We start from the raw sequence: 26,469 nt of genomic DNA, 5'->3' as shown, positions 1-26,469 counted from the left end.
TAGGCTCTGAACAACAATACTGTAACCGCACATTTCCCATTTCAGGGTGCCTAGAAATTCCCTAGATTTTGAATGGCACCCACACATTTCTGAGATCTCTTCTGCAATCTTTCTCTCCGCTCCGAATTGATATTGGAAAACTATCCCGGTTTCTCAATCAACCGGACTTCGAGAGAAACTATTCTCTTCCCGTCGCCCCAGCAGCAAACAAACAGTTTCGCGCCCGTTCTCAATTAATCCTCCACTTATCATCGACCAACATCATCATGGCTTCTCACGGCGGACCGGTGAAGCCTTCCCCGTTGGCCTTCCTCTTCAGTGGCAACGAGATGATTATCCAATGCACTGCCACCACTCAGGACCAGTCAACCTGCATCAAGATCCTGGAGCCCGTCATGAACATGTACCGGTGAGTATCCTTGAACCAATGTGTAATCTTGCCATCTAATCATTTCACAGAAACATCAACGATGGTAAATGTTGCGCTATCGTCCGTCGCAGGGGTACCACCCAGTACTGGATTGTCAGCGTTACGTATGCGGAGACTTTGGACAAGAATGTCTTTGACATGCTGAAGAGGAACGTGGGTGAGTGACGGTTAGAACCTCGGGAACTCGAATCAAGAAATCTAACCCATAAGACCCTATCATTAACCAGGATCCGATCCCCTATGAGCCTGTCAATGCCTCGGGGGTCACCAAGATCCATATCCGTCGACCTCGAAACCAGTTCATCATCTACCGTCAGTGGATGTCGGCCAAGCTTCATGCCAGGGACCCGAGTATTCCTGCCGCCATCATCTGTAAGTACGTCTCGACGTTTTAATGGATTCCGCTGACATGAAGTTAGCGCAAATTGTGGCACAAATGTGGCGCACCGAGAAGCCGCAGATCCGAGCGCACTTCAGGGCCCTTGCTATCGAAGAGGACCGGCTGCACAAGGCGAGGTACCCGGGCTATCGCTACCAGGGTGGTACCCGCCACACTACGCCTGCGCGTCAGGGTGAGGACGATCCGATGACGATCGGTCAGAGGCTGATTGCGGCTGGACACTGATCCTGCCGTGCCTTGAACCGGATAACAACCCGCCCACAGTCAAGCAACAAGTCGAGAAGGATCAATGAGCCACTAAGACTCAAATTCACCCCCCCCAAAAAAATTGAAAAGGAGAAATACAAAAAAAGGTCAGTTTTCTTCCCCGCCCATCATCCGGCTTGACGCCGCCCCAGTCCTTAGCGACCCGTATTAACACTTTCGCTGGCCATGATCAGATTGCAGTTTTATCACCCACCGACCTCGAGTTCAGCGCACCAGTGTGCTCGTCCTGAGAGCGGGATGGTGGTCGAGGATCCGTTTAGACCGGCGATCACTGAAGATCGTCATCGCGCGATGGAACACCAGTTTCTGATTTGTTTGTTGGAGGAGCACCCGCATTTGATGATGGTCACTCGTGCTATTTTCCCTTGTGATTATGTTCTCTCTGGGGGATGGATACACTCGACGACGGACTCTAGGACTACGGTTCTTGGAGACGAAACTTTCTGGGATTCGGGGTCCTTGGAAGGGGGGGAGAAGTCGGAATGAGCTGAATCTGGTGTAGCCGACATTGTCATTAGGGGGAGTAGCTTCTCGTTTGCATCGTTTGTTTTTTCCTTAATTTTTTTTTTTTTTTGACAGCAAGCATGGGGAGTCAGTGGCTGGGGGGAACACAGGTAGAGAATTCACAAGACTTTGGCGGGTCACTCCTCTTCTCGGTACTTTGCATGTGTGCTTGTAATGCTTGAGAGAGCGCAGTCCGGGACATGACAAGTCATGCCCCCAACGGAGGTTCCTCGACACCTTGTTGCTTCATCCCGGCTAGAAGCCCTCTCCTCCAATGATCTTGACGCCGGCGACCACCTACGTCGTTTCTCCGACCCTGTATCGAGCCGTAGGCTGTTGGGTGAATGAGCCCATGGTTGAACCGCCCGCAGAGACGGGGGAGATTGGAATCCGAGCACGCATTGGGCCATGGCAATGGGTACGATCCACACTGTAAAAGAGAGAGAGAGAGGCGTTTCGAAACAGCGACTGGAAAACGGCGGAGAGACCGTCGACGGTATCACGGATGCAGTCAAGTACGGTACAGTCACAAAGCAACAAAGTGCGGAGGAGCACACTGCCTAAGCAAGAATGCCTGTTGATTTCGTTGCTAACGAAGACCCCTTCGGAAGAGCAAGGTCGGCATGCCTGGGTGGCATTGAAAGGATCGAGCGCGTTGTGACGCCAGCAAAGGGCCCCGGGTGGTCGACTCCTCCTCCTGTCGTCATGCTGCTGTTGATGCTACGACCCACCTCGCCCAGACTCGCCGACGGAATGCAGACATGCATGAGCCACAGGCACCGATGTGACTTGGGGGCAGCAACCTTTCCACGCCCGCTATGCTCATTGCCGACCGTTCCAGTCGCTGCTCCAGATGAAGGTGCGGCAACGAAACTCTGTCCCTTGCTCTTTGTCTCCTGAGGGACCCAGCGGACGAGCACACATAAAGAAGGATCTACCTAAGGATGGGTGTCAGCCCGGGTGCCGATGGTAACAGCGATCGATGGCAGGAAGGCAGGGAGGGAACATGCTCGGGATAGAGATGCATGGTGATGATTTGACTGAACTGTGGGAACAAGAGCTATGCGCAGATCAAGCAGGGGCGGCGCAGGACTTTTAGATGCGCTAGTGCAGAACACTGAGACAAGAGTATGAATGATACATACCACAGTTGATGCCGGGCTTCTTGGTAACCAGCATCTGACAGTCCTCTCCGTGTTCACACTTGGGGACGACTCTCTTGCCAAGCAGCTTCGACCAGGACTCCTTCGCCACGATGGGGTCGAACACCTTCTCTATGGAGGAGCCCTCGGACTTTGAAATATCACCAGGGATATTCTGCGCGTCGTTCTCTGAAGCGGCCCCGCTTCTTTGTTGGCTGGGCCGAGGGATTTGCTTTGTCGTGGATGGAATGTCGGGCTTTGACACGGGACTGGGACCGTCCGTGCTTTCTGCCTCGACGACGGGATTGGCGTCCGTTGTTGGCGTCTTCGGCTTGAAGAAGCCCTTTAGGCTGCTCTGTGAGAAACCTGACGCCGACCTTGTCGAGTTCTCCCTAGTCAGAGCAACTTTCGTCTTTTTCTGGGATCCGCCTGAAGGCTCTGAGGGTTCCGCTTGCCGCTTCGTCGGAACGGGCTTCTGCGGGGATGCGATTGTGCTAGTTGGTGTCGTGTTGTTGTTAGCTGCTGCCGGGGCCACCGTTCGGCTTGACTGCGATACGGGGACTCTGGGATCCGTCTGAAGTTCATTCTTCTTCGATTCTTCAGGCACAGCATCCACGCTCTTAGGGCCGTTCTGGTTGTTTGTCTGGGCTGGCGTGGACTCGGTCTTCGTGGATGGGCTGCCTTTCTTGAAGAACATATCCCGAATGCTCTGTCGGCGGTCAAACTCGGGAATGAGCTTCGCTGATGTGGGGAGGAGATCTTTGGGAGACCACTCTCGCTGGCGCTTGCCCTCCTTGAACATGCCGGCTGGGTTCATAATATCCTCAATATTGACCTTGACGCCATTATGGCCGACGACGTCACCAATCGTAGCGTATACGGGACAGTGATCAGATCCCAGGAGCCCGTCTTGGATATTGGCATCGATGAACCAGTCTTTGATTCCCGAGCTGCACAGCACGTAATCTATACGACTCCCAAAGTTGCCTGGTCGCGCGTTCTTCTTGGTTTCCCAGCAGGTGTACATGCCTGGACGAGCGGGGTGGAACTCCCGGCAAAGATCCCAGAGAACGGGTTCCTCTCGCCCTTCATCTCTTTCTCCGATGACACGGCCTCCGAACACGAGGTGGTTGACGAAGCGCCGCGATGGAGTCGACATGAATTCATCAAGCGTCATGGCCTCCTTTCGCAGCCGCTCTGCCAGGCCAGCGGTGTCGAGCTCGGAGCGAATGATGTTGAGGTCGCCGCAGAGGAAAACCTGCTTTCCCATTGCAACCAGGTTGCGGACCCTGATGTCGATGGCATCAATGTACGCCTGGCGGAACTCTGTCCTCGTCTCATCTCGGGTCGCCGGACTGTAGACTCCAATAAGCACGAACGCAGGGAACTCCAGGATCACGCAGCGGCCTTCAGAGTCCAGCGTTTGTTCGTCGATGGAGCCGGGAAGTTGCTCAGGCTTCGGGTATCCACCGATTTGCTGGTCTACAGGAAGATCGCGAAACTTCGTGGAGGAGTTTGGGCGGCAGAGAACACCGGTGATGCCTTCCTCCGCGCGTATTGGGCAGCACTTGGCGCAACGTGTGTAGATGGCCACGCCGGAGTATCCTGTGCTGTCAGTGAGCAGGAAACAAGCAGGCCAAGCTGGCTGGGTCCGTCTACAAACCTTTCTTGTACTTGGGGAGACTGAAGTAAACATCCCAGCCCGGTACCAGGACCATATCGTCCCGAAGATCCTTCCGCTGAATCTTGGTTTCCTGCATGACGACAATGTCTGCCTCTAGCGTGTCGAACATGGCCTGCGACTTGTCAGCACAAACTGGCTGCTCTGTAGTGGTAGGCAATGGAGCGGATCATACCTGAAATGTGCGGTTTTCTCGCCATGGCTGGTATCCGAACGGATTCCTTATGCCGTTGACTGCGGGGGTATTAAAGGAATGACCGATACAGTTAAGATGGTCGACTGGGGCACATTACCATTCCATGTTGTGATTCGAAGCGGCATCTTGGCTCGTCGTCACCACCGAGCGGAGTGACGTCGACCGCTTCGAGGTTGTTTGTCAACACTTTTAAGGCGGATCTGACAAGCAAAAATCGACTCAAGGATCAGGAACAACGAGAAGAGGTGGTATTATGATATAAAGGGCACGACTTGAGCAGAGCATCGAGGAAGCGGTGACAAATGCTTCCACAGTCACGAACGCGACGCCGATCGGGAACTCAACCCAGTCTCAAACTCTCAAGGGGGAAATTGATGTTGTGCATCTGGAAGATGCATCACCAACAGTTATGAGCCAGTAGGCACGGCCTAGAAGCTTCAAGCCATTCGGTCTTTTACAAACGCGGGCAGTCCAGTAACATGGGACGGATCATTGAATGCCTCTTCACGACATTGTTTACCACGTCCAGCGATCGGAATGGCAGGCACGCGGGCTCGTTCAAGCGCGAGGTCACATGACCTGTCATACAGCTGCTTGGACGTTGGCTCGTGCGCTCCCGAGCTCCCGCCAAAACCCGAGGTCTACCCGAAAAATGAACTGATCGCCCGGGGGGTCTGACCTCACCAACAAGCGGGCTGCGGAGCTTCGAGCCAAAAGCGGGTCGGTTGCTTCATCTTTCAGGTCTTGGAAGCTCGCACACATCCATCACACACCACACCACCTCGAATTGAGCCTGCCGACGACGCAGCACTTCCACTGCCATGTTCCCGCAGCGCATCGTCCGCGCTGCGCCGCGCTTCACTGCGCAGCTTCGCGCCCAGGCCCAGCGTCGTTTCGCCAGCACCGAGACCGAGAACGCCTTTATCCGTGAGCGCCGCCATGTCAAGGAGCACGCCCATGCCACCACTGGTGAGGAAATACCCGTCCCTTAGTTGTCAATTAGCTGGGAAGCTGACCGGAAAACAGAGCTGTGGCGCAAGATCTCCATCTAGTATGCGATACTCCCTCCGATCCTATCTTCCCTTGTTTTGTGACGGGATGCGTGGTTTTCGTGAGACCGGTTGTGTCCAACAGCGTTCCAAAACCGGACGACGGCCCATCTACGATATCAGAAACGGGCTGTTCGAGATGTTACCGGAGGCTGGGGCGGGGCGGGGAATCGAGGAGTGGAAACTCGGGACGGAACGAAACAGGATCTAAGCTGACACCTACGACTCTGATGAATAGTGCTGTCCCTCCCGCTCTGATCCTCGCCATGCTGAACGCATACAACCTGTGGAACGAGCACTGGGAGCACTGGTCGCACATGCCCCCTCTCGAGGAGCGCGTCGAGTACCCCTACCAGAACCTCCGCACCCGGAACTACCCCTGGGGCAACGGTGACAAGGTACGTTCTGCAACACACGCACAAAACGACATAGACAGCTTCATTATGTTAGCATCATCTCTCTAACACCGTTAACAGACCCTTTTGTACGTATACCCGCTCAAATTCCCATCTCGGGAGAATGGAGCAAGAGAGAAAACAGTAGCAAGTGCACGTCGTTTGCTAACCGGGACAAAAAACAGCTGGAACGACCAGGTCAACTACCACAACAAGGACAAGGAGACCTAAGTTGGAAGGCGAGGATCAATCGTATCGTCCTTCGTGGGGCACCCAAGGACAATGGGGATGTACATGCAGACGGAGGGAGAAGTGCAGCGAAAGCCGACAACCAACTGTACATGTTTCCTAGAGTCGAAGAGCTTTGGTTTAGAGACCGGACCCGTTTCCTGGTCGACGTGCAGTGATTGCCCCGAGTACGTTGTGCCACTTGTTTCCAGGTTTGTAATCCCTCAGCTCCCATTTCCAGAGAGACACAGTCTATGTCTAGTCCACCAGCGCGAGACACTATGAGGGAGAGGCCACCCAGGCTAGGTTGAAAGTGCAGGGAGATAGTCGCCGAGTTCGCCAGTGACTATGATATATTAATTGTGGGATATCTGGTCTGACAGCTACTTCTCTCTATGTGTCGATGGCATTAGCATTACACGCTTGAGTCCCGCTAGTACCATCCTATCTCCTCGCCAACTCGTCCTGCCACAGCCCCAGGTACGTGTCCGTACAGCTATCGGCCCGGTCATAATCGCCTTCAACCTTATAGAGTGTCGCTTTCTTCGCCATGACCTCACACTGCTTATTGACATCCTCCACCGCGGAGAAGCACTTGAAAGCCGAGTCCAGCGCCTTGTGCACTTTACCTATCAGCTTAGCCCGCTCAGGTGCGCTTCCGCGGTGCGCCTTCATTTCACCCACCAACCCTATTCTTGCATCCGCCAGCAGGCTGTACAGCGTGCCGGCGATGTCAGCCTCGTCCGTCTCGAGGCAGCGGGGTAGGAGAGCAACGAGAAGTCGCTCGGCACCTGCAAACTCGCCAAGGCAGTTGAGGATGTTGGCTAGCGCGCCGATGGCTTGCCACAGAAGCGTTACGAGGCGTGAGCGCCACGCCATGCTCGCGGCGCGCATCGCGAGGCTGAAGCCCTTCTCTGGGCGGCCGGTGCAATCAAAGAGGTGGACCTTGATGAGCAGCAGCCGGATGCGCTTGAGTACCTCTGTGTTGGTGTCGCGGAGGCCGGAAAGCAGGCTTTCGACCTTGGTAAAGGCAGCATCGAAGTCTTGACGGCGAATGAGTGCTTCGATGTGCAACGTGTCGATTGTGGAGAGCATCTCGGCGTCGGTATCATCCGGACTGTGCTGGAGCAGTTGGGAGAGCAGAGCTTCGGCGGACTCGAGGTTATTGTGATGTAGATCGCGGCGTAGCTTGAGAAGGCCACGGTAGAGGTGCCAGTAATGGTTGGCCTTCACCGACCGCAGAGCATTGGTGTCTATGCCCTCCAGCTTCGCAAATGCCTCGTCGTACTGCCCCTTGCCGGCAAGGAGGCCGGCAACACGGCAAGTGAGTTTCAGCTGATCGTCCAAGACCGAGCTGCGTGCATGACACCGGTGAAAAACTTCACATGTCATGGTCGACATGACGGTCAACCCGAGCCTGTCCCACAGCCCGGCGCACAGGGAGAGCTGAGGGCCGATCAGGGTCCTCGCGTTCTTTCCCACAATAAGGCGCGAACTTCGTACCAGGCTTTCCATGGCAGCCGAGACGCTCTCGCCGCTCGACAACGAAAGGCTAGCCTCACTCAACAACGCTGAAATCCACAATATCCACAATCCCGTCTCCTTCGCTTTGGCTCGAAGGAACACGAGTGACTCTTTCCCGCTTCCAAGCATGCTGCTGTCCCCTACCTCCCTGATGAGTTTAGGGTGCGACCGGGCGAAGTGGGCAAACCAGTTCAGCGCAAAGTTGAGGCACGTCGTGTCTCTGTTCTCCTTCGCGGTTGTGATAGCTTCCAGCATGGTTGCGACTGCCTCTTTGTGGCAGCCAAAGTCCGACTGCACGATCCCGAGGTTCAGCAGGGCGTATTGGTAGAATAAGCGATCCCGACTCTGCAAGGTGTAGTCGAAGTAACGGTGAAGGTCGTCGAAGGTTCCCGGGAAGTCGCCCGACCGCCATGAATCGGAAAAGCTGGCCTTCGTTAACATGACAGCCACGGATAAAAGTGACCAGGAACAAACCTGAGATAGCGGGCCATGCTTGGGATGGTCCGGCTACTCTTTAGCAGCTTCTCGAACTGGTCCCTGATATCCGGCGGTACTCTGGTTCCGTATTCTGGTTCGGTCAGCTATCCTGCCTGGAAGCAAATCAAGGGCCTCAAACTCACTCTGAATCTGCTCGATTTGAGTTTCAAGCAGGCTTTCAATGTCGTCCGTGCTGACTGACACCGGCACATCTTCGTCGCCCATAAGCAGCATGTTTCCGTAAGCCGCCACGGCAACGTCGTCGGTATGGCCCCTCCATTCATGCTGGTCCTCGAGAAGAACCGAGTCGAAACTATACCGGCTGTAGTGAGGATTCCGACGCCTCCAATACCCGGCCGTCGGCTGGCGATACCTGACAAACATCCGCCATAGTTCGGCCACCTGATCGAACTGCAGCTTCGAGAACTCCAGGTGTGATCTCCTGATGAAGAGCCCAAAGGGAGAGTTTCGTGAAAAGAGCACACCCGAAGGAGGCCGCTCTCCACGCTCCGCCAGCTCGCGCAGCTCGGCTTTCGTCCTTGCCAGCAGGTTTGGTATCTGGTGAAAGAAATCGTGCAGGGCATGCAGTGAGTCTATCCCCCAAAGCTTCTCTAGAAATCTGTCCCACAGGCGCCGGCCGGGGAGTCCATCCGCCGTGGCAAAGCTGCCTAGCAGTTCTTCGAAGTGATTCACAGATACGGTCAGTTTGATCGTGGTCTCTGCCTTCTTCCACCGTTCCGCTGGATTCTGCGACGGGCTCGCTAAGCTAGAGTCCAGCAGCTGAGATGTGATGAAGTTGAGCACCGAAATGGCGGCATCATTGGGCACTGCTCCTTCGGCGTACAGTTCAATAAGCGCCAGCAAGCCGATCTTGGTAGGCGCAAGGTATCGTGACATCGCATCACTTGGGGGCAACGCAGGACGCGGGCCCCGCTCGGCGGTCTAGAGAGTGTGTGTTTGAGAACACAACGCTTTGGTCGATGATATGTTGCACGGTCACTCGGGCTTCGCTGAGAAGTGAGAACAGTGAGTGGGCTGGGCTTGGCGGAGCGAGATTCAAGGTGATGGAGTGTTGCGCATCCAGAGGCTGAGAGAGGCCGGATCTCCGAGGTTGTAACGGAGTTCGACGTTAAATTTAACTGATATTACGGCCGTCGACTCCAAGGTTCTTTATCAATCTCTTCCTGGCAAGTGGAAGCCACGATGGGCGCGTCGAGACCAACACAAACGTAGGTATGCAGGATGTGGGGTGATCGGCTTAACGAGAATCTCCTGGCTCACCGAACCTGCTCACCTTGAGAGGAACTCTATCTCGCCATACAACCTCTGGAGACAATGAAGTGGCACAGAATTTGAGTGAAGTGCATTTCGCTTTGAGCCGAAGAGATGTTTATCAAAAAAGGTACACACTTTTGGATTATCATCAATGCAGCTCTTTCCAAGAGCTAGCCGTAGTGGCGAGAACGCAACTATGGAGCCAACCTTGGGAGGTCTTACACTCCACATTCCTTTCCGACCCCTACCTCTTACGACCTGCCGGCCACTTGCTATTGCTCAGGCAGACAAGTGACAGTAGGAAGGGGTATCAATGTATACAATCAAAGCGAGTGTCCACTGCCATCCCAACCATAGCCCTGCTCAAAGCGCCGATATCCCTTTCAAATCATCAATGCGAGTACGCAATACAACAAAAGCCACCATTAACGCCTTATCAGGACATACTCGTTGTCGAGTCAGCCGTAAAACAGCCTAGATAGGCTGTCGTGTCAACGGCCATGATTATCACCAGAACCTTCTCGCCTGGACGAGAAGGACGAGCTCTCTCCCCAATTGTTTGCGAGGAGAGTAGCCCAGACTTCGTTGCGGCTTTCGTGTTGCAGCTCTTGTCGAGTTCCGTGTGTCCACGTAGGCCCTCGCTCAAGGTCAACAAGCCGTCCTGGATCCGAGATCAAGGGTTGGTAAGTGGTGGCGGAATATAGGCGATTACGCCGATACTCTTCCTCACGAAACGCTTCGTACGAGGGCTCCGATGAAGAACCACGAGCCAGGGACCTAACGACGTCACTCTTACAGATAGGACATGTGCGTCGTCTCGTCGTGAGCCATGGGGTTCTAACGGCGGTTCAGTATGCGCCCAAGCGTTTATGCGGCCGAGAGCAGCCATGACTTACATGCACTCAGCATGGAACTCATGCCCACAGGGTAGGCTCATGACCCTGCTAACACCGTCGATGTATTCCTCTAAGCAGACAACGCATTCCACTTGCCTACCCATGTACTTCTTCCACTTGCTGGATGGGTGGGAAGGCGGCGTCGCCGTCTCCGGGGTGTCATCGGTCCCAAAAAGGTCACCGGCCTCGGGAACTTCCGTGGTGGTGCGAGATCGTGGCCGCGGTCGGGACGAGCCTTGCAATAGTGGGGTTGTGGGCGAAGAGCTTGTAGGTGACGGCGCTCTCGGGGACTGAGCGGTCGAGGGGGCGACCGTATGGTAGGTACGCACCGGGAGCCGATCCACCACTGACTTGGGGGCTCTCCATCTCCTCATTCGGATCTTCACTCTTAGAACAAGCAAAGCATAGACGACCGTCAGTGTAATCAGAGGACTGATTACCAAAACTAGGAGAGTATCGAAGAAGGGGCTGGCGCTGCCGGTAGGTGTAATCGTGACCCAGAGGCCTTCGCGAGTCTCACTGTTGTCGACCCCCGGAGGGCTTGGAGGTGGCACTGTGGCTGGAGACGAAGAGGAAGTAGACTCTCCGGAGCCTGGTGTGACAGGCTCATCCACGACTCTCGGTATATACTCGCCGCTGCCTGGGATGATACTTCCACCCTTCAGTCCGTCGGCATCCGCAGACGGACCGTGGCCAGGCCTGCCCGCTTTCTCAGTTGAAGCGCCCAGGTTGCTAGACTGATTTTGTCCGTTGGCAGACTTGTCGGGTGTAGGTTCCCCATCGCGTTCTGCTGTAGATCCGATTAGATCTGGATCTTGCCACTCAAAGGCGTCGTCCGCAGCCTCGGCAGACCCCTTCGCGCCGTTCTTTCCTGCCTTGGGAAACCCGCTGTTGATGACCTTGTCATTCGACTCCTTCTGATTGTCAGCAGCAATCCAGTCAAGTTGGCCACTGCGTGGAGGTCGACTCGCATCAGAATAGAGGGCTTGACGGTTCCCTGAGGGAAATAATCGCGACAACCATCCCCTCCGTCCTACGTTGAGGTTATCATTGAAGGGGGTTGTCGCAGCTGTTATTTTTGACGCGTCTCGGGTACGTGGCGCCACCATGTCCACCTTCTCACGGTCTGTTGGATTGGGAGACTGCTGAGCGCCGGGCATTGGATTCCGGATATCTTCCAGCGGGTCCCTGTTGAGACTTCCTGGCTGCATAAGCGACGAAAGGAGGTGGGCAGTCGTGCGTGAAGTGAAAACCGATGGAATTGTAACGTTGTCAACGTTGCCTCGCGCGAACATCTGGATCAAAGGCCCACCCTTTTGGTTATCTCCGACGATGAGAGCAATGGCTCCTCGGCGTTGAGCCCATTTGACCTTTTCAAGAAAGCCACAGCCGCCCCGGCTCAGTAGAACAACCTTTCCGGTGATTTCTGCTGTCTCTTGGATTGACTGGATATCGGCGTGGCTCGCATCTGAGGTAGCAGGACCTTCGTTATTGGGGCTCCGAGTTCGCTGGAACCCTTGGTGAAGGTAGTCGTCTGTCCCGTCATTTACAGTCTTGGGCTGAGCTTCGGATATCTTCTTTCGGACCGTGTCCCCGTCAACCACAGGATCCTTTTCCAGATCTTCACTGCCTGGGCTCTTCCGCTCATTAGAAGTGGGGCTGGCCGTTTCGCTGGGCTGGACCGCAGCGTTCATAGCCGCTTTGTGTTGTCCGTCGTCCCATCCCGGAATATCGCTACAGCCTAGTTCGCCTTCCCCCTCGCCATCCTGAAGACTTTCTTCGGAGAAGCCGCTGCCTATCCATAACTGCCCACTCAATCCGCTGTTGGGCAAACGAGGGCCAAAGGCGGCGGGTCGGGCAGGGAAGAAGGTGCTGTTGTCGTCTGTGAGACTGATGGCAGCGCTTGGCGGAAAGAGAGAGAAGGGGGCACTGAATGAGAACAAGGCCCGGAAGGATGACTTCGGGGCTGTCAACCGCTTCACTGCATGACTCGGTCGCCGGGTGGAACTGATAGAACGACAGACGAGGAAGAAGGAGGCGGAGAAGAAAAGCACAAGAATGGCCACCCGAGGAGTCCGCATCGTCGAATTGTCGTTACGGGAGGCGGGGTGAGTAATCGTATCTAGGTCGCTTGCCTAGATATAGGGGCGGTGGAAGATACCTTAGGGTAGAAGAAGGTCAACGCAGACCGATCTGGTGGCGCTGCTGAAAGAGTCAGGCCGTATCGCGTCTAGTCATTCGTGAAGAAGGCTGTATCAGTTCGTAATCAGTCAATTCTTAGGAAATGTCGAGCAACGAAATATGATGAGCGCGAGAGAGGTCGGGCTCAGGAGAGCACTGCAGTCGAAAAGCAACAGGTCAGGTGGGGTGTGCCACAACCACCTGCACTTGGGTTGCTTGAGCATGTACGGCCTGAACCATGGGCGGGATGGAATGAGGTGACCGGCCAGACATGTATACTCGATGAAAGATACGATGTCCTTCGGCAGGCAATACTAGCCCCAACGGTACCGGTACGAGGCGAGTTGCTTATCAGGCTGGCAGGGATCATAGAGTTCCCCGCACTCTTTCCCGCAGAGAACCCAGTCCACCTGTACTGTGCCAAGCGGCGATCCAGACTGTCTCCAAAGCTTCCCGAGTCTTGCGCACGAATTGCCATTGCTTCACTTCGAGGAAGACAAACCCTCCTCTAGGCCACTGCGACGATTCACACTACTAACAAAGTCCTGAAGCAATTTGTTGGAGACGGTCACCTTGATATATCCCTGGGCTTGACAGAAACTTAGGTAAGGTAGTTAAACAGGTCGAGCAGGGGCTCGGGGTATATAGGTAGGTTTTCGACCCTAACCCTAGCATAGCCGCTGCTGTGTAGGCATCTGAGGTATCTTAGGGCAGGTCGCCTGGACCAGACGCAACTTGAAGGGTACTTTACTCTCAGTCCGATCAGAGGACACTACATAGAGTCTACATGCATGCCTACCTGAAGATCTAGTCGCTGTTTTCTGATCCCATCTGCTGCTTCGTCTGGTGGAGTCATTTTGAGTGAGTCTGTGCTCCGGTCTCCGTCAGAGGATGACCCATTACCGTTTTGACTCATCATTTGTTGGATCCTCCTTGCGCCGGCGGAAATTCCTGCAAAGCCTAAAGTGCCCCTCTTAATAAAGTCACCTCCCCGCCCCTCCTTAGCCTCGACCCCTCCACCAAAGCCTGGATGCTGAGTTCGTTGCGGCGACTGGCTAGTCTGAGACGGGAAACACTGTCCAAATTTTCCTCGGCCGTGATCCTGCCGTCGCCCCGACACTACTCCCTCCAACGACCGGTAAACATGGCATCCGGCACGGATCCCGCGGCCCCCCCGGCCCCTGCGCCCGACGCCGCCACGGCCAAAAAGAATGGTGAGTCCTGAACGCGTACTAGTATCCTAAAGCACCTACCGGTATTAACCCAGCTGTTGGCTTCCAGAACAGAAGGAGAAGGCCAAGGCCGATAAGGCCGCCAAGTTCGCAGCAAAGCAAGCCAAGTTGAAGCAGCAGCAGCAGCAGCAGCCACAGCAGAAGGCTGCCGCACAGCCGACTCCAAAGGCTCAGGCCCCCTCCCTTCCTCCTTACGTGGACGAGACCCCCGCCGGCGAGAAGAAGAAGATCCAGTCGTTCGAACATCCGCACTTCCAAGCATACAACCCCAAAGCCGTCGAATCCGCTTGGTACCAATGGTGGGAGAAGAGCGGCTTCTTTCAGCCACAGCCGGCCCGTTCGCCCGACGCGGGCAAGTTCGTCATCCCTCTACCGCCTCCCAATGTTACGGGTGCGCTTCACTGCGGCCATGCCCTGGCCAATTCGCTCCAGGACACTCTGATTCGGTGGTATCGGATGAGGTGAGTGGATGCCCGGGCCCCTAAGACTGTGGGACAAATGATGTTGGATCAGGTCTGACAGCTTCAAGAGGCTACTCTACACTGTGGGTGCCAGGCTGTGACCACGCCGGTATCTCGACGCAGTCCGTGGTGGAGAAGATGCTCTGGAAGAAACAGAAGAAGACGCGCCTTGAGCTTGGCCGAGACGAGTTCACGAAGCTTGTTTGGGAATGGAAGGGCGAGTACCATGAGCGGATCAACAATGCCCAGAGACTTATGGGTGGGTCAATGGATTGGACCCGCGAGGCCTTCACCATGGACGAGAATCTCAGCGCGGCGACCATGGAGACCTTCTGCCGCCTTCACGATGAAGGATACATCTACAGGTCCAGCCGTTTGGTGAACTGGTGCACTCACCTGAGGACTGCCCTCAGCTCATTGGAGGTGGAAAACAAGGAGATAACTGGCCGTACAATGCTCGATGTGCCGGGCTATGACAGGAAAGTCGAGTTCGGTGTCCTCACGTACTTCAAATACCCGATCGATGGCACGGACCTGACCATTGAGGTTGCGACAACGCGTCCCGAGACCATGCTCGGCGACAGCGGTATTGCCGTTGCCCCTGGGGATAGTCGCTACGCTCATCTCGTTGGAAAATCCGCGCGCCATCCATTCACGAACCGGTCAGTTCAAGCCCCCCCCCCCCCCCCCCCTAATACCATAGAGATCCTTCAATGCTGACAAACTGCAGCCTCCTCCCTATTGTTGAAGACAGCTACGTGGATCCGGAGTTCGGTACAGGTGCTGTCAAGCTGACCCCTGCTCATGACTTTAACGATTACAAGCTAGGCGAACGTCACAACCTTGAGTTCATCAACATTCTAAACGAGGATGGCACCCTCAACGAGAATGCCGGTCCAATGTTTCAGGGACAGAAGAGGTTCCAGGCTCGGTATACCGTCGTCGAGGAGCTGACGAAGCTCGGGCTTTTCGTCAAGAAGGAGCCGAACGCGATGACCATTCCCTTATGCGAGAAGACCAAGGATGTCATTGAACCGTACATGACGCCTCAATGGTGGGTTCGCATGAAGGAGATGGCAGAAGCTGCTCTCAAGGTTGTTGAGGAAGGCAAAATCAAGATCTCTCCTGAGAGTGCGAGGAAATCGTACGACCGGTGGTTGTCCAATGTCAACGACTGGTGTATCTCTCGGCAGCTTTGGTAAGTGTGATGACAGGCCTGTGTCTATGGAACCTCTCGCTAATACCGTTTGTAGGTGGGGCCACCGCATTCCAGCCTACCGCGTCATATTCGAGGGCGAGGAGGACCGTCCTGAAACCGACAACTCCCTGTGGGTTGTTGGCAGGACTCCGCAGGAAGCGCAGGCCAAGGCCGAGGCGAAGTACGCAGGGAAGAAGTTCCGTCTGGAGCAGGACCCCGACTGCTTAGACACCTGGTTCAGCTCTGGCTTGTGGCCCATGTCGATTCTCGGCTGGCCCAACACCGAGAGTCCTGACTTCAAGAACTTCTTCCCGACCAGCATGCTAGAGACGGGCTGGGATATTCTGTTCTTCTGGGTCAGTCGGATGATCATGCTCAGTCTTAAGCTCACGGGCGAGGTTCCTTTCACCGAGGTCTACTGTCACAGTCTTATCCGGGACTCTGAGGGCAGGAAGATGAGCAAGTCGCTGGGCAACGTTATTGACCCACTTGACATCATCAACGGCATTGAGCTGGAGACTCTGCACGCCAAGCTCCTCACCGGCAACCTCAAAGAAGACGAAGTTGAGCGTGCCACCAAATACCAGAAGACGGCGTTCCCCGGTGGCATCCCGGAGTGCGGAGCAGACGCGCTTCGGTTCACCTTGCTTTCCTACACCACAGGCGGCGGCGACATCAATTTCGACATCAAGGTCATGCACGCCTACCGCCGGTTCTGCAACAAGGTCTGGCAAGCCAGCAAATACATCTTGGGCAAGCTGCCTCAAGACTTTGTTCCGGCTTCCACTCTCGACACTTCGGCTCTATCCATCCCGGAGCGTTGGATCCTCTATCGCATGAACTGCGCCGTCAAGGGCATTAACGAGGCACTTGAGGCGCGCCAGTTCTCGACCAGTACCAAGCTTGCCTACCAGTTCTTCTACGACGAACTGTGCGACGTGTTCATTGAGAACAGCAAGGGCATCTTGAGCGATGGCACTCCGGAGCAGCAACAGAGCGTCCAACAGACACTGTATCGGACACTAGATGTTGCGTTGCGCCTCATGCATCCCTTCATGCCCTTCATCACGGAGGAGTTGTGGCAGCGCCTGCCGCGCAGCAAGGATGATTCGCTGCCGTCTATTATGCTGGCGCCGTACCCAGAGCCTGACAAGACATTGGACTTCATCTCCGACGCCGAAGATTACGAACTCGGTCTGCAGTGCGCTGGTGGCATCCGTTCTCTGGCTTCCGACTACACTATCCGGTCCGACGGGCGTGCCTTCATCAAGGCATCCACAACGACTAGCCTGGAGAAGGTCAGCGCACAGCTCCAGTCGATCAAGACTCTATCCGGGAAGGGCATTGCTGAGGTCAGCGTTCTTGGTCCGGATTCCGACGAGGCGACATTGCCCAAGGGCTGTGCAGTGTACGTGGTCTCTGCAGACGTGGCTGTCTTACTAGAGGTCAGCTCGCAGATCAAGGACATCGACGCGGAGATTAAAAAGATAAACACGAAGCTGCAGAAGACAGACATGGCGATCAAAAAACAGCAGGAGCTGATGGGTCGTGAGGGCTTCGAGAAGGTTAGCGACATGGTTCTGACGGCAGAGAAGAAGAAGCTCTCCGATGCTCAGGCGGCAAAGGAGAACTACGAGAGGACACTGGCTGAATTCAGCAAACTCAAGCTGAACTGAGGGAAAAAATAATATAGACCGACCAGTTCAGTTCAGGCTTGCTGATCGCCGAGACCACTGCTGGAGCAGAAGTAGATAATACATCTGTGTTAGCTCTCTCTACTGTTGTGAAAGTCCAATGTATAAAGGGGTAGCTAGGATGCTGTGTGATTATTCTTGTGTCCCCTACTCGTACTTAACCTGCACCAGTGACACTAGGATACTTCGTAGACTGAGCTGCGGACATGATACGCCCCAGAAGCGCGTTCTCTGCCAAGATAGTATCTCTCCTTTGGCTTGAACGTATAAGGAGCGTAGTCCCCCAACCACCTAACATCAACTGGTCTCCATTACCATCGCACCTGTCTTCCGCCTTACGTCAAATGGCCGCAGCTCATCAACTCCTTTCCTGGGTATCGGGAATCGTGGGATAGACATCTGCTTGGGCGACTCCTTAATGAAGATCTAATGGCCTTGTGGGGTCTATGCGGTAGTGGTGGTACGTACCCTGCAATTGGGCTGACTGTGGGTCCGGAGCAGCCACAGGTGGGGCGGTACAAGTTGTGGCTCAAAGTCCGGCAGCCCTAACCAAGGAAATCGCTTGGCCACACTTTCGCCAAAATTTCGTGATCCTGGACCCGATTGAGAACCAGCACATCATACCGCGCCCTCCTGTCGACGACGACGCAGGTAAGTTTGATGACTGCTATCCCTTTGACTGCTGTCGGAGATACTGATTGAAATCTCTAATAGAGCCACCGCCAAAATGAGTACGTCTACCCGTTGCGATCCCCAGCTGTTTTTCCTGTCGAAGCCCGCTACTGTCCCTGCACCGACTCCCCGATTGCACGACGACTCTTAAAAGCTGTCATTTCTACTCCACGCCATTGTTTCCTTAGACGTCGATCGCTCGGGCACATCTTGACGGACACACGAACAATTCGGGTGGGAAACACGTGCTGACACACTTATACAGCCAAGGGTACCTCCAGCTTTGGCAAGCGGTATGTTTGAGCTTAACGGGAAACCTCCCACTGGCTTGACATGGCTTCTGACTGTTGTTTCTAGCCACAACAAGACCCACGGTCTCTGCAGACGCTGCGGGTAAGTCACAAACCGAGGAGTGGACGAGCGGATTGGACGACTCGGATCATGACGAGAGGACGATCCGATTCCTTGCGACGCAGAAATTGACGAGGCCTGCTTCACAGACGCCGGTCTCTCCACAACCAGAAGAAGGTCTGCGCCTCGTGCGGCTACCCTTCCGCTAAGATCCGCAAGTGTATGTTTGAAACACCGAGAATACCGGGGGTTGTCGAATCCCCTCCGAAGGGCCAACCGCTGACGAGCACGGTATAGACAACTGGTCCGAGAAGGCGAAGCGCAGAAAGGTCACTGGCACCGGCCGGATGCGGTACCTCAGCACAGTTTCGAGACGGTTCAAGAACGGCTTCCGGACTGGTGTTCCCAAGGGCGCAGCTGGCCCCGCGGCTCCTGCTTCTTCATAATTTGCTGTCATGGCGGGCGGGGGCGTGGACCATGGGATGGATCGTTTTCGGCGAGCGGTGTAACGGGCTGGTCACTTTTCAGACGGACCTACTCGGTTCTTCACTGCTACATGACAAATGGGATGATTTCGTGCGGGACCTGGTATCACGGTCTAGACACCGGGCAAAGGTCATGAAAAATGGCGTAACATTTGCGGACCAATCACACCAAATCTTCTTTTGGGAAAGTTCTGTGTGAAGGGGCAGAGGAATTGGGGTCCAAGAGGTGCAAGCGAGACCGAAGAAGCCAGCCGGTTCAAGCCGATCCAATTCACCGGCAAACAGCAGGCATGGCCCGCCGATTTGGGGAACTGCCTCTTAGGAGGCGTATCATCTACTCTATTGGCCTCGCTCGAATACTTTAACACCACCGTCACCTCCCACATGATACAGATACTCGTGGCCCTCGGTGTGGGACATGCCTCCGCCCCCCGTGATCCGAATGACACCGCTCACGTCCTTAGCGGCACCCGTGTCAAGTAATCTCAAGCTCATGACTGTGTCTGCCTCGTGAGCCAGATGCAGAGTGAACCAGGCATGCTGCTTCTCCAGGCTGGTTTCCTGCTCCTTGACCAGGGGGTCATCAGCCGCCAGAGTAACAATGGCAGCGTGTGTTGTCTGGTTTCCTGTTAGCTCTTCCCCTGCCTTTTTGATGTAAGGAAGCAGAAGGGAGGGAGGGACACGCACCTCTCTCAGATCCATCAGCATTTCCCTCAGCGCGATCGCTGCCGTCCCAGCGGCTGGATTCGACGCAGCCAACACAAAATCCAGCCCATCAATAACCAGCACTACCTTCCTTCCACCTCCCCCTTCGAAACTCCCGTTTCCAGCCCCCGTCGAAAGCCCACCCTTCTTCTCCTTCTTCTTCAACTGCTCCACACTCTCAAGAAACACCCGTCCCATATCCCCCGGCGCAGGACTGGTTAGAACCCGCTTCCATCCTTCCACCCCAACCCCCCTCTGTTGCTGCTGCTGCTGCTGCTGTCCCGGGCCGTGTGAAGAAGGTGCAGGGGAGAAGAGCGAGCTCAGCCCATCCACATACGCGAACCTGCCCCTGCGCGCAGCAGCTTCGAGGTCGAGGCCCAGACGGGCGGCGTTCTCGCGCCAGAAGGCGAAGTCGCGCAGGAAGCTCACTAGCAGAACGGCTACATCCTCTTCTTCCTCCTGTCGTTGTTGCTGTTGTTGCTGTCCTTGGTGTTGTTGTTGGTCCTCAGTGCTCCCCCTCCTGCAGTCCCCCCCTGGCCATGTCACATGTGACGGTGACGGTCTTGAGGTAAGTGGTGATGAAGACGGTTTGAGAAGGGAGTAGATGTGGCGCAGCAGCAGCCAGTTTGTGCTTGCGCCAAGCACGCTTGTTAAGACGATGAGGCCGGCCTCGTCTGGGAGGGTGAGGTAGGGCTCTAGGAGGTGAGGGATACGGGAGGTCATCTTGGTCGTTTCTTTGGTTTCAGAAAGGATGGGGGGTCCTATGTGTGAAGGTGAAGAGAGAGAGCAGAGTTTTGGTGGGGGTAGCTTTTGACATGGTGGGGCAAGCAGTATGGGCTGGCCGGGTTGAGATCAGCAACTTGATGATGATTGATGACTACCTGACCTACCTTACATTGAATTGAAGCGAGCAGAATGGACGTTCGCAAATGAAGAATCGAGCCAGTTACTCCGTTCTAACAGATGATGTCCTATCCATGTTGTATAGCCAAGCTGTTCTGTTTTGAAGCAACGGTCGCCGACGGGAACTGCCTTGGCGGACTTCGTTCAACCCTCTCCCCGCCCGGCCAACGCCTTCTTCTTCCTCCGGTCGCTCCCACGGTTTCTCTCTCATTCTCCTTCCCGACAAGCCGGCCGCGACATCTTGACCGGTTACAGCTACAGAACGCCATTACGGCGCAGGCAATGCCGGCTCTCGAGGTGCTCGCCGCCGACCCAAGTCGACTCGACCGTTCGCGAAACACGCGCTTTGAGCGCGACGACCCCCCGCCATACACGTCCTCGAGCGAGTCGGAATCCGAAGAGGCCCTGCACCACCCTGTACTGGCCCAACGCCGGCGCTCGTTGCTTTCGCGGCGCCGTGACGGGGACAGAGGAGGAGGTGCCAGCAGCCTTCGCTACCGTGCCGGGAGGAATGAAAGGTTGCGGAAGAAGGTTCGTTGGCCGCTGTGGCGCAAAGGCTGGGCGCGCGCAAGGCGCTAAAACTGCCGCAAGGCTAACGGTAATAGTGCCGTAATGCGCTGTAAGCCGGTGGGTATTACGGGGGGCTCGCCGCGAATTGGCGAGGAATTCGGCGAGAAGCGTAGATACTCCAAAATAACTACGTTACGGGAATAGGTATCGGCTTTACGTAGATATCCGTGCATCTCGGCGGCAGAGGGGTGCGAGGGTTAGGGTCTGGTGCGGCACACGGATCAGTGAGCCGCTGATTGCCACTCAGCGGGGCCGTGAATATTTACCAGGCAAACCCTCCGGTGCAGGACCATGCGAGAATGATGATGGTATTGCCTGTGTTCTCGGTCGTGGAAGTGGAGGAAAAGGTCGTGGTGGGCCGACTGCAAGAAGATGGAGGGCAGGGCGCTCAGACCACCCCGCAACAAGAAATCATTTGCGCCTTTTGGAGAGCTGCTCAGCAGCACCGCTTATGAATTCTTCGATGATCCCCCTCCTGATTAACTCGCGGTGACCGATGGCGAACACTGGTTCTTAAAATACTTGGCCAATATCGTATTGCTCGACTTCTAAGCATTCGATATCTTGCTCCAAGTTCGTGCCAGTAAACGTCCTGTACTCGCCATCTTCCTTCACCATGTTAGCCATAGCCACCTGCTCAAGCCGGTCCAGCTCAGCCCGCTGCGCGTCTATTCTCTTCAAAGTCTCCTCGAACTTCGATATCAGAACGTGCTTGTTGCGTTCCAGCTCCTCGATTGCTAACTGCGTATCCCGCCGGAGTTTTCTGATTAATTTTAGACCACCATCGTTTTTTAGGAGTATCACTAGGCTCTCGGCGTCAAGCAAGAATTGCTCTATTCCCCTTGCGCGATGACGGAGGCGGTGAACAGCGGTGTGTCGGATGTCGGCTACCGAGCGAAAAAGGCCGGCAACTAGCTTCCCGATGCCGGGCCCCTTCCCAGAAAACATACTCTGGCGCGCTAGGAATTCTGCAGCCCAGAGATTAAGCTCGCAAGACTCGGGACAGTCCCATCGACGCTTTCGCAGAACATCAGGCATAGTATGCTGTCCAAACTCGAAGCATGCCTGTTCCATGATCGCTTGTACCTTGACGAGAAGGCGATGCTGAGTTCTGAAGGGCAGGTAGACAGGAATAGCGACGGGATACGGTGCTATTGCTCGGAAGATGTCGGCTGACGATTTTCCCGGTTCGTGACTGGACGGAGCAACCTGTTGGTAGCCATCAAGCGCTTGCTAAATGCCAAAGGAAATTTTTGCTCACCGGTATCTGCTTCGATTTGCGTAATATCAGAGGCAACCCCTTGGCGACCCTGGGCAGCGTCTTCTATCGCTTTCGCATCGTTCCTAGCAGCCTCGGCGTCAGAGGCATCCCTATCTGCGCTTTGGGCCGGCGAAACGTCAAAAACTTCAGGAAACCGAATTTTCGCCTTGAGTGTCGCCTCAAAAATCTGCTCTGTAAGCAACTCGCGCGTTATATTGCATAATGTGTCGATGTTGTGTGCGCTAATTAAAGCTGCGATGTCCTCGTGGTCTTGATGCCCAATGATTAGTTTCCGGATCAACGACGGCCGTCGTACTCTAGCATTGGGTCCTTTGAACACCTTTCTTAAGGTCAGGTAGACTACCCTTTCATCGGGTCGGTTCTTGTTTCCCATGATCGCGTGGGCGTGTGGTTGAAGACTGTAGATCTACGGAGCCTGCAGCAAAAACAGCCAGCTTGTAAATTTGGGAGGGAGCAATGACGTCACGGACATTGTTGGTGTAGGGACCGCTAGAGCCTTGCGTAGCCTTACGTACAAGGTGTCTTATGTGTCTTGATTAGGTCAAAATGCCCCTCTCTCCTGAAGCCCGCCTCTATCCAAGGTGCAACATGTCGAAGATGCTTCCCTATAGTATGACATGCAACGAGCGAACGCCAAATTAACCAGCAACCCCGGCCCTTGAACCGAAACCTCCAATATGTATACCAGAACTCCTCTAGAACCGCTCCATGAAATTCCTGCGCACCGTCCACATACGCAGCCGCTTGCCAAAGATATACATGGGAATCGTGAAGAGCAGCAGGATCAGCTGGATGATGCCAATCCAGATGTACACGGTCTTCGGACCGTCATCGTCAAGCCACCCGGTAACGAACAAGCTGAAGACGAGGCCGTGTAGGACGTTCTTGCTGAAGTTCAGCGTGACGAGCGCTTCACCGGCGTACTGTCTGTAGCTGTCGACGCAGAACGTGATGCTCGTCGTGGAGCCCATGGTGCATCCGAACGAGATGATGCCGAAGAAGGCCGTCGGGACCATCCAATGATCGTGGACTTGCGCTGACCAGCCAAAGCCCATCAAACCGATCACCGTCGTGATGGCGATGGGGATCGCCATGACCAATCTGTACTCTGGCTCGTACAGCCCACCGTTGCGGCGCGCCATCGACTTGACAATCATGTCCGAGACCCGGCCAGCGACCGCGGAGCCGAGAATGCCGCCAACAAAGGGGCTGATGTACACAAGACCCGTCTGCAGAGCGTTGAAGTTGTAGGCCCCTTCGCGGTAGATGACGGCTACCGACTCGGATATGACAATGAGCCAGCCAATCGAGCACGAATAGACCACGGCCGACCAGAGGACAGCAGGGTAGGAGAAGAGAATCAGAGGCCTGACCACCACCTTGTGCCACTTGTCCTTGTTCAAACGGCCATTGAAGGGCTTGAGGGACTGGACAAACGAGCGGGCCGGTTGCTCGCGCAGGGCGGCGGTGTATGGCACCGGTCCGGCTGATCGAATGGACTGCGACTCGGTGTCGGTATCGAAGTGCTCCCTGCGGCTGGAGGCCGGGCCCAACGACCTTGTCTCGGATGGTAACCTCTCCGGGGGCGGTGGCCGTGTAGCTGTCGTCGGAAAACGCACCTGGGGCGATGCGGGTTCGTGACCCGAGTGAGCTTGGTTGCCAGTGTCCGCTTCTTTGTCAGGAACAGCCTCTTGCGCGGATTGGCCAGTGCTTTCGCTCGACGCATCGGCGTTCTTCGCAATGTCTGTCTCCAGATCTGGGGCAAATCCCACATGGTGAGCTTTTGGGCGACCGCCGGGTGATACTGGTCCATCCACAGCTTGTTCAGTCAACGGCTGTGCGGCTGAAGGACGCTTCGCTTGCAAGACGTCTGGCTTGGACGATAACCGCCGGAAAAAGTTTGGCCGTGACTTTGTCTTCCGTGGAACTGGATGCCTATCCCAGAATGTCTCCGGGACGAAAAAGAACAGGAGCAAGCCGCAGAAGCCGACCACAATAGCGACAACCCTAGCATATACCGCGTTAGAGGCCATCGACAGCCGATGTTCAATTCAGGCACGTACCAGAAAACCCAGCGCCATCCCATATTCTGGATGATGACGGCGCTGACGAGCGGAACAAGGTTCTTGCCGCCCAGCAACAAGAGGGTATAAATTCCAATCCGAAATGCACGCTCATGCAGGAAGAAGATCTCGGCAATGGTGGCCGATGGCAAGCACTCCACAGGGCTGACGGCAATGCCTTGGAAGATGCGTGCTAACACAAGTGAGATGAAATTGGGCGAGGAAGCGCACCAGATCGAAGTCGCGATGTAGACAACCGCTCCGAAAAGATAGACCGGCCTCTTCCCCCACAAGATTGCGGTAGGGGAGAAGATGACAGACCCAAGGCCCATGCCCATCATGTAGAGACCAGTCGTGAGCGAGACGCTGTGAACGGAGACACCGTACTCCTCGGCGACGTCCGTGAACCCTGCCGCGAGCAGAGGGGTGGTGCCCCCGCCAACCATGCAGAAGAGCCCCAGAGACAGCAGTGCTAGATCTCTCCGCCATGCCGGCCAGTTGAGCGGGTCGTTGGCTGACTCTTCGGGCTGCGGGTCCAAGATGATTTTACCATCACGGGTCTTCTTCTTCGGGGATTCCACCGTCTCATCGGGGACCTGACGGTGTACCCCTGTTGGGATGGACGAGTGAGAAGTTCTTGCCGGTGCGTTCCGCAGGCCAAGCGGCTCATTGTGGTCAGAGGCTAACAGCAGAACCGAGCCTGACTTCCGGATCAGTTGGTTGGCAAACTAAAGAAGGGTTCTATAGCATACCTGGCACCTCAATTGTCTTCTTGTCCTCCAGAATGCCCAACGCCCATCGCGAATCGCCGCGCTTTTCACGGGGATCTTGCACGCCCTTCGACTTGCGGGTGAAGATAGATCGCCATGGCTGTTTTGATGGGGTTTCCTGTGTACCTTGACCCATGTTTCGCCGCTAGGAGAAAGCGTTGTATACCCAACTCTATCGCTTTCGATTCTGACGTGATTCTAATACCCGTCTCCAAAAGCCAGCCCGCGCGGTTTGAGGCTAAGACGTTGTTGGTTGGAGGTTGAGAGCGTGGGCGAGGATGTTGATATCTACTAGTACCTTCGGTATCGCCACCACTAGGGGGTGTATTTTGTAGGTCACCTGCTCAACCGCAACTGAGACAAGCAGATGGTAGACCCGCCGCCCCAGGCCCTGGATTCCTGCGGCAGGTAGGGTTGGAGAGATGCGAGGAATGAGGAGTGGTGAGCTGGAGATACTACTAGTACATGAAAGAGACAGTAGAGGAGGCGGCACCCGAGATATAGCAGAACGCGAGCAGGCCACCAACACACGTGGGTCAGTTTCAAGGACAGGTCTCCTCCATCCTTCACGGCATAGGATGAGCACAGAGGGTCCGCCAAGAGCAACTAAGAACAGCCTGGACAAAACCGAGCGCCTGTCGCGCGGTCATGGGAACCGCGGGCCTTAGGTGCAGTTGGAAAATCCTGGGGTTGGGTACAGGAGCAGATCTCTGGGGAAGATGGTTGACTGCCAGTCAAAAGCTCAACAACCCTCGAAAATCAAGGAAAGCCCGCCAAATCCGAACGGGGCGGCGGGGCGGTCAAACGGGAAAGAAGACGGCGCCGTTTCAAAACAAAGGAGCGAGGCTTGTGATGCTGTCTGCGGCAGACTACTCGCGAGGATATCCTCGCACTGGCAATTTCAAGTTGGTTCCCTCACCGTTGGACGCGGACGGCGGGGACCCTGAGGGTTGTGATCACCACTGCAGCTAAATGGTCCACTGTTGCCGTCTGACAATGGAGGGGTAAGACGAGGCTCCGCAACAACAAGCGAGCGATCATCTTCCCCCCGCAGGCTCACATGCGCTCCGGCGTTCTGCGGTTGGGCGTGAGCACCCTGGAATCCGATGCAGAATGACGCAGCTGAGCCACCTGACAAACCGCAACGCCGCACTTTCGCGACTCCCATGGGAAACATCCTGTATTGGATCTTAGTTCTAATTATACACCCAAAAATAACAGGGACGCTAGAGACGCACTCACCACCAACTCACCGCTTATCCGGCCGAGATGATGGTTATGAGATAAACTGTATGCTGCTTCATGCTCCGCATGCCAATGTACACTACACAGTAGCAGTGCTACCCTAGAAGTTAATAAGCTTGGTAAAGTACGGAATACGTGGGGGTCACTGCAAGAACAGCGGGCAAATAAGGTAACTGCCGATGGTAATTTACGA

General features: G+C 55.3%; 11 protein-coding genes across 11 annotated transcripts; 5 read left to right on the top strand and 6 right to left on the bottom strand.

Moving 5' to 3' along the window:
* The first annotated feature begins 51 nt into the window (after nt 1-51).
* Nucleotides 52-1,135, top strand: B0T15DRAFT_76222 (high mobility group box-domain-containing protein). Its single transcript, XM_062871292.1, has 4 exons — nt 52-409; nt 460-587; nt 641-802; nt 850-1,135. Exons 1-4 carry the CDS (start codon nt 267-269, stop codon nt 1,053-1,055), a joined length of 639 nt encoding a protein of 212 aa, XP_062727233.1. The 5' UTR covers nt 52-266; the 3' UTR covers nt 1,056-1,135.
* A 1,010-nt stretch (nt 1,136-2,145) lies between these two features.
* Nucleotides 2,146-5,142, bottom strand: B0T15DRAFT_521505 (Endonuclease/exonuclease/phosphatase). The gene is made up of 5 exons (XM_062868567.1): nt 4,718-5,142; nt 4,600-4,658; nt 4,407-4,539; nt 2,747-4,348; nt 2,146-2,539 (listed from the first exon to the last, which is right to left on the bottom strand). The coding sequence occupies exons 1-5, from the start codon at nt 4,743-4,745 to the stop codon at nt 2,424-2,426; spliced, it is 1,938 nt and encodes a 645-aa protein (XP_062727232.1). The 5' UTR covers nt 4,746-5,142; the 3' UTR covers nt 2,146-2,423.
* A 151-nt stretch (nt 5,143-5,293) lies between these two features.
* On the top strand, nt 5,294-6,619 carry B0T15DRAFT_521500 (cytochrome c oxidase-like protein). The gene is made up of 5 exons (XM_062868566.1): nt 5,294-5,589; nt 5,647-5,671; nt 5,908-6,067; nt 6,146-6,153; nt 6,250-6,619. Exons 1-5 carry the CDS (start codon nt 5,442-5,444, stop codon nt 6,293-6,295), a joined length of 387 nt encoding a protein of 128 aa, XP_062727231.1. The 5' UTR covers nt 5,294-5,441; the 3' UTR covers nt 6,296-6,619.
* Nucleotide 6,620: 1 nt separating this feature from the next.
* On the bottom strand, nt 6,621-9,658 carry B0T15DRAFT_409300 (anaphase-promoting complex subunit 5-domain-containing protein). Its single transcript, XM_062865349.1, has 3 exons — nt 8,437-9,658; nt 8,291-8,384; nt 6,621-8,240 (listed from the first exon to the last, which is right to left on the bottom strand). The coding sequence occupies exons 1-3, from the start codon at nt 9,188-9,190 to the stop codon at nt 6,737-6,739; spliced, it is 2,352 nt and encodes a 783-aa protein (XP_062727230.1). The 5' UTR covers nt 9,191-9,658; the 3' UTR covers nt 6,621-6,736.
* A 13-nt stretch (nt 9,659-9,671) lies between these two features.
* B0T15DRAFT_521497 (uncharacterized protein) lies at nt 9,672-12,938 on the bottom strand. The gene is made up of 2 exons (XM_062868565.1): nt 10,465-12,938; nt 9,672-10,405 (listed from the first exon to the last, which is right to left on the bottom strand). Exons 1-2 carry the CDS (start codon nt 12,543-12,545, stop codon nt 10,060-10,062), a joined length of 2,427 nt encoding a protein of 808 aa, XP_062727229.1. The 5' UTR covers nt 12,546-12,938; the 3' UTR covers nt 9,672-10,059.
* Nucleotides 12,939-13,789: 851 nt separating this feature from the next.
* Nucleotides 13,790-17,212, top strand: B0T15DRAFT_482464 (tRNA synthetases class I-domain-containing protein; the record flags this gene model as incomplete). Its single annotated transcript, XM_062866103.1, has 5 exons — nt 13,790-13,859; nt 13,927-14,338; nt 14,407-15,000; nt 15,069-15,536; nt 15,592-17,212. The coding sequence occupies 5 exons, from the start codon at nt 13,790-13,792 to the stop codon at nt 17,210-17,212; spliced, it is 3,165 nt and encodes a 1,054-aa protein (XP_062727228.1).
* A 547-nt stretch (nt 17,213-17,759) lies between these two features.
* B0T15DRAFT_75692 (ribosomal protein L37e-domain-containing protein) lies at nt 17,760-18,888 on the top strand. The gene is made up of 6 exons (XM_062871289.1): nt 17,760-17,881; nt 17,947-17,961; nt 18,168-18,195; nt 18,260-18,295; nt 18,403-18,473; nt 18,551-18,888. The coding sequence occupies exons 2-6, from the start codon at nt 17,958-17,960 to the stop codon at nt 18,697-18,699; spliced, it is 288 nt and encodes a 95-aa protein (XP_062727227.1). The 5' UTR covers nt 17,760-17,881; nt 17,947-17,957; the 3' UTR covers nt 18,700-18,888.
* A 189-nt stretch (nt 18,889-19,077) lies between these two features.
* Nucleotides 19,078-20,166, bottom strand: B0T15DRAFT_389480 (uncharacterized protein; the record flags this gene model as incomplete). The annotated part of the gene is made up of 2 exons (XM_062864492.1): nt 19,078-19,356; nt 19,426-20,166. 2 exons carry the CDS (start codon nt 20,164-20,166, stop codon nt 19,078-19,080), a joined length of 1,020 nt encoding a protein of 339 aa, XP_062727226.1.
* A 119-nt stretch (nt 20,167-20,285) lies between these two features.
* On the top strand, nt 20,286-21,199 carry B0T15DRAFT_75886 (uncharacterized protein). Its single transcript, XM_062871290.1, has 2 exons — nt 20,286-20,877; nt 20,952-21,199. Exons 1-2 carry the CDS (start codon nt 20,407-20,409, stop codon nt 20,967-20,969), a joined length of 489 nt encoding a protein of 162 aa, XP_062727225.1. The 5' UTR covers nt 20,286-20,406; the 3' UTR covers nt 20,970-21,199.
* Nucleotides 21,200-21,429: 230 nt separating this feature from the next.
* Nucleotides 21,430-22,571, bottom strand: B0T15DRAFT_388957 (uncharacterized protein; the record flags this gene model as incomplete). The annotated part of the gene is made up of 2 exons (XM_062864468.1): nt 21,430-22,088; nt 22,178-22,571. The coding sequence occupies 2 exons, from the start codon at nt 22,569-22,571 to the stop codon at nt 21,430-21,432; spliced, it is 1,053 nt and encodes a 350-aa protein (XP_062727224.1).
* B0T15DRAFT_75894 (major facilitator superfamily domain-containing protein) lies at nt 22,514-25,423 on the bottom strand. Its single transcript, XM_062871291.1, has 3 exons — nt 25,014-25,423; nt 24,262-24,961; nt 22,514-24,205 (listed from the first exon to the last, which is right to left on the bottom strand). The coding sequence occupies exons 1-3, from the start codon at nt 25,165-25,167 to the stop codon at nt 22,894-22,896; spliced, it is 2,166 nt and encodes a 721-aa protein (XP_062727223.1). The 5' UTR covers nt 25,168-25,423; the 3' UTR covers nt 22,514-22,893.
* Nucleotides 25,424-26,469: the final 1,046 nt, after the last annotated feature.

Source organism: Chaetomium strumarium (genome assembly GCF_033439665.1).
Source record: "Chaetomium strumarium strain CBS 333.67 chromosome Unknown B0T15scaffold_1, whole genome shotgun sequence".
Lineage (NCBI taxonomy): Eukaryota > Fungi > Ascomycota > Sordariomycetes > Sordariales > Chaetomiaceae > Chaetomium > Chaetomium strumarium.
This window is presented reverse-complemented; position numbering and strand designations above follow the sequence as displayed.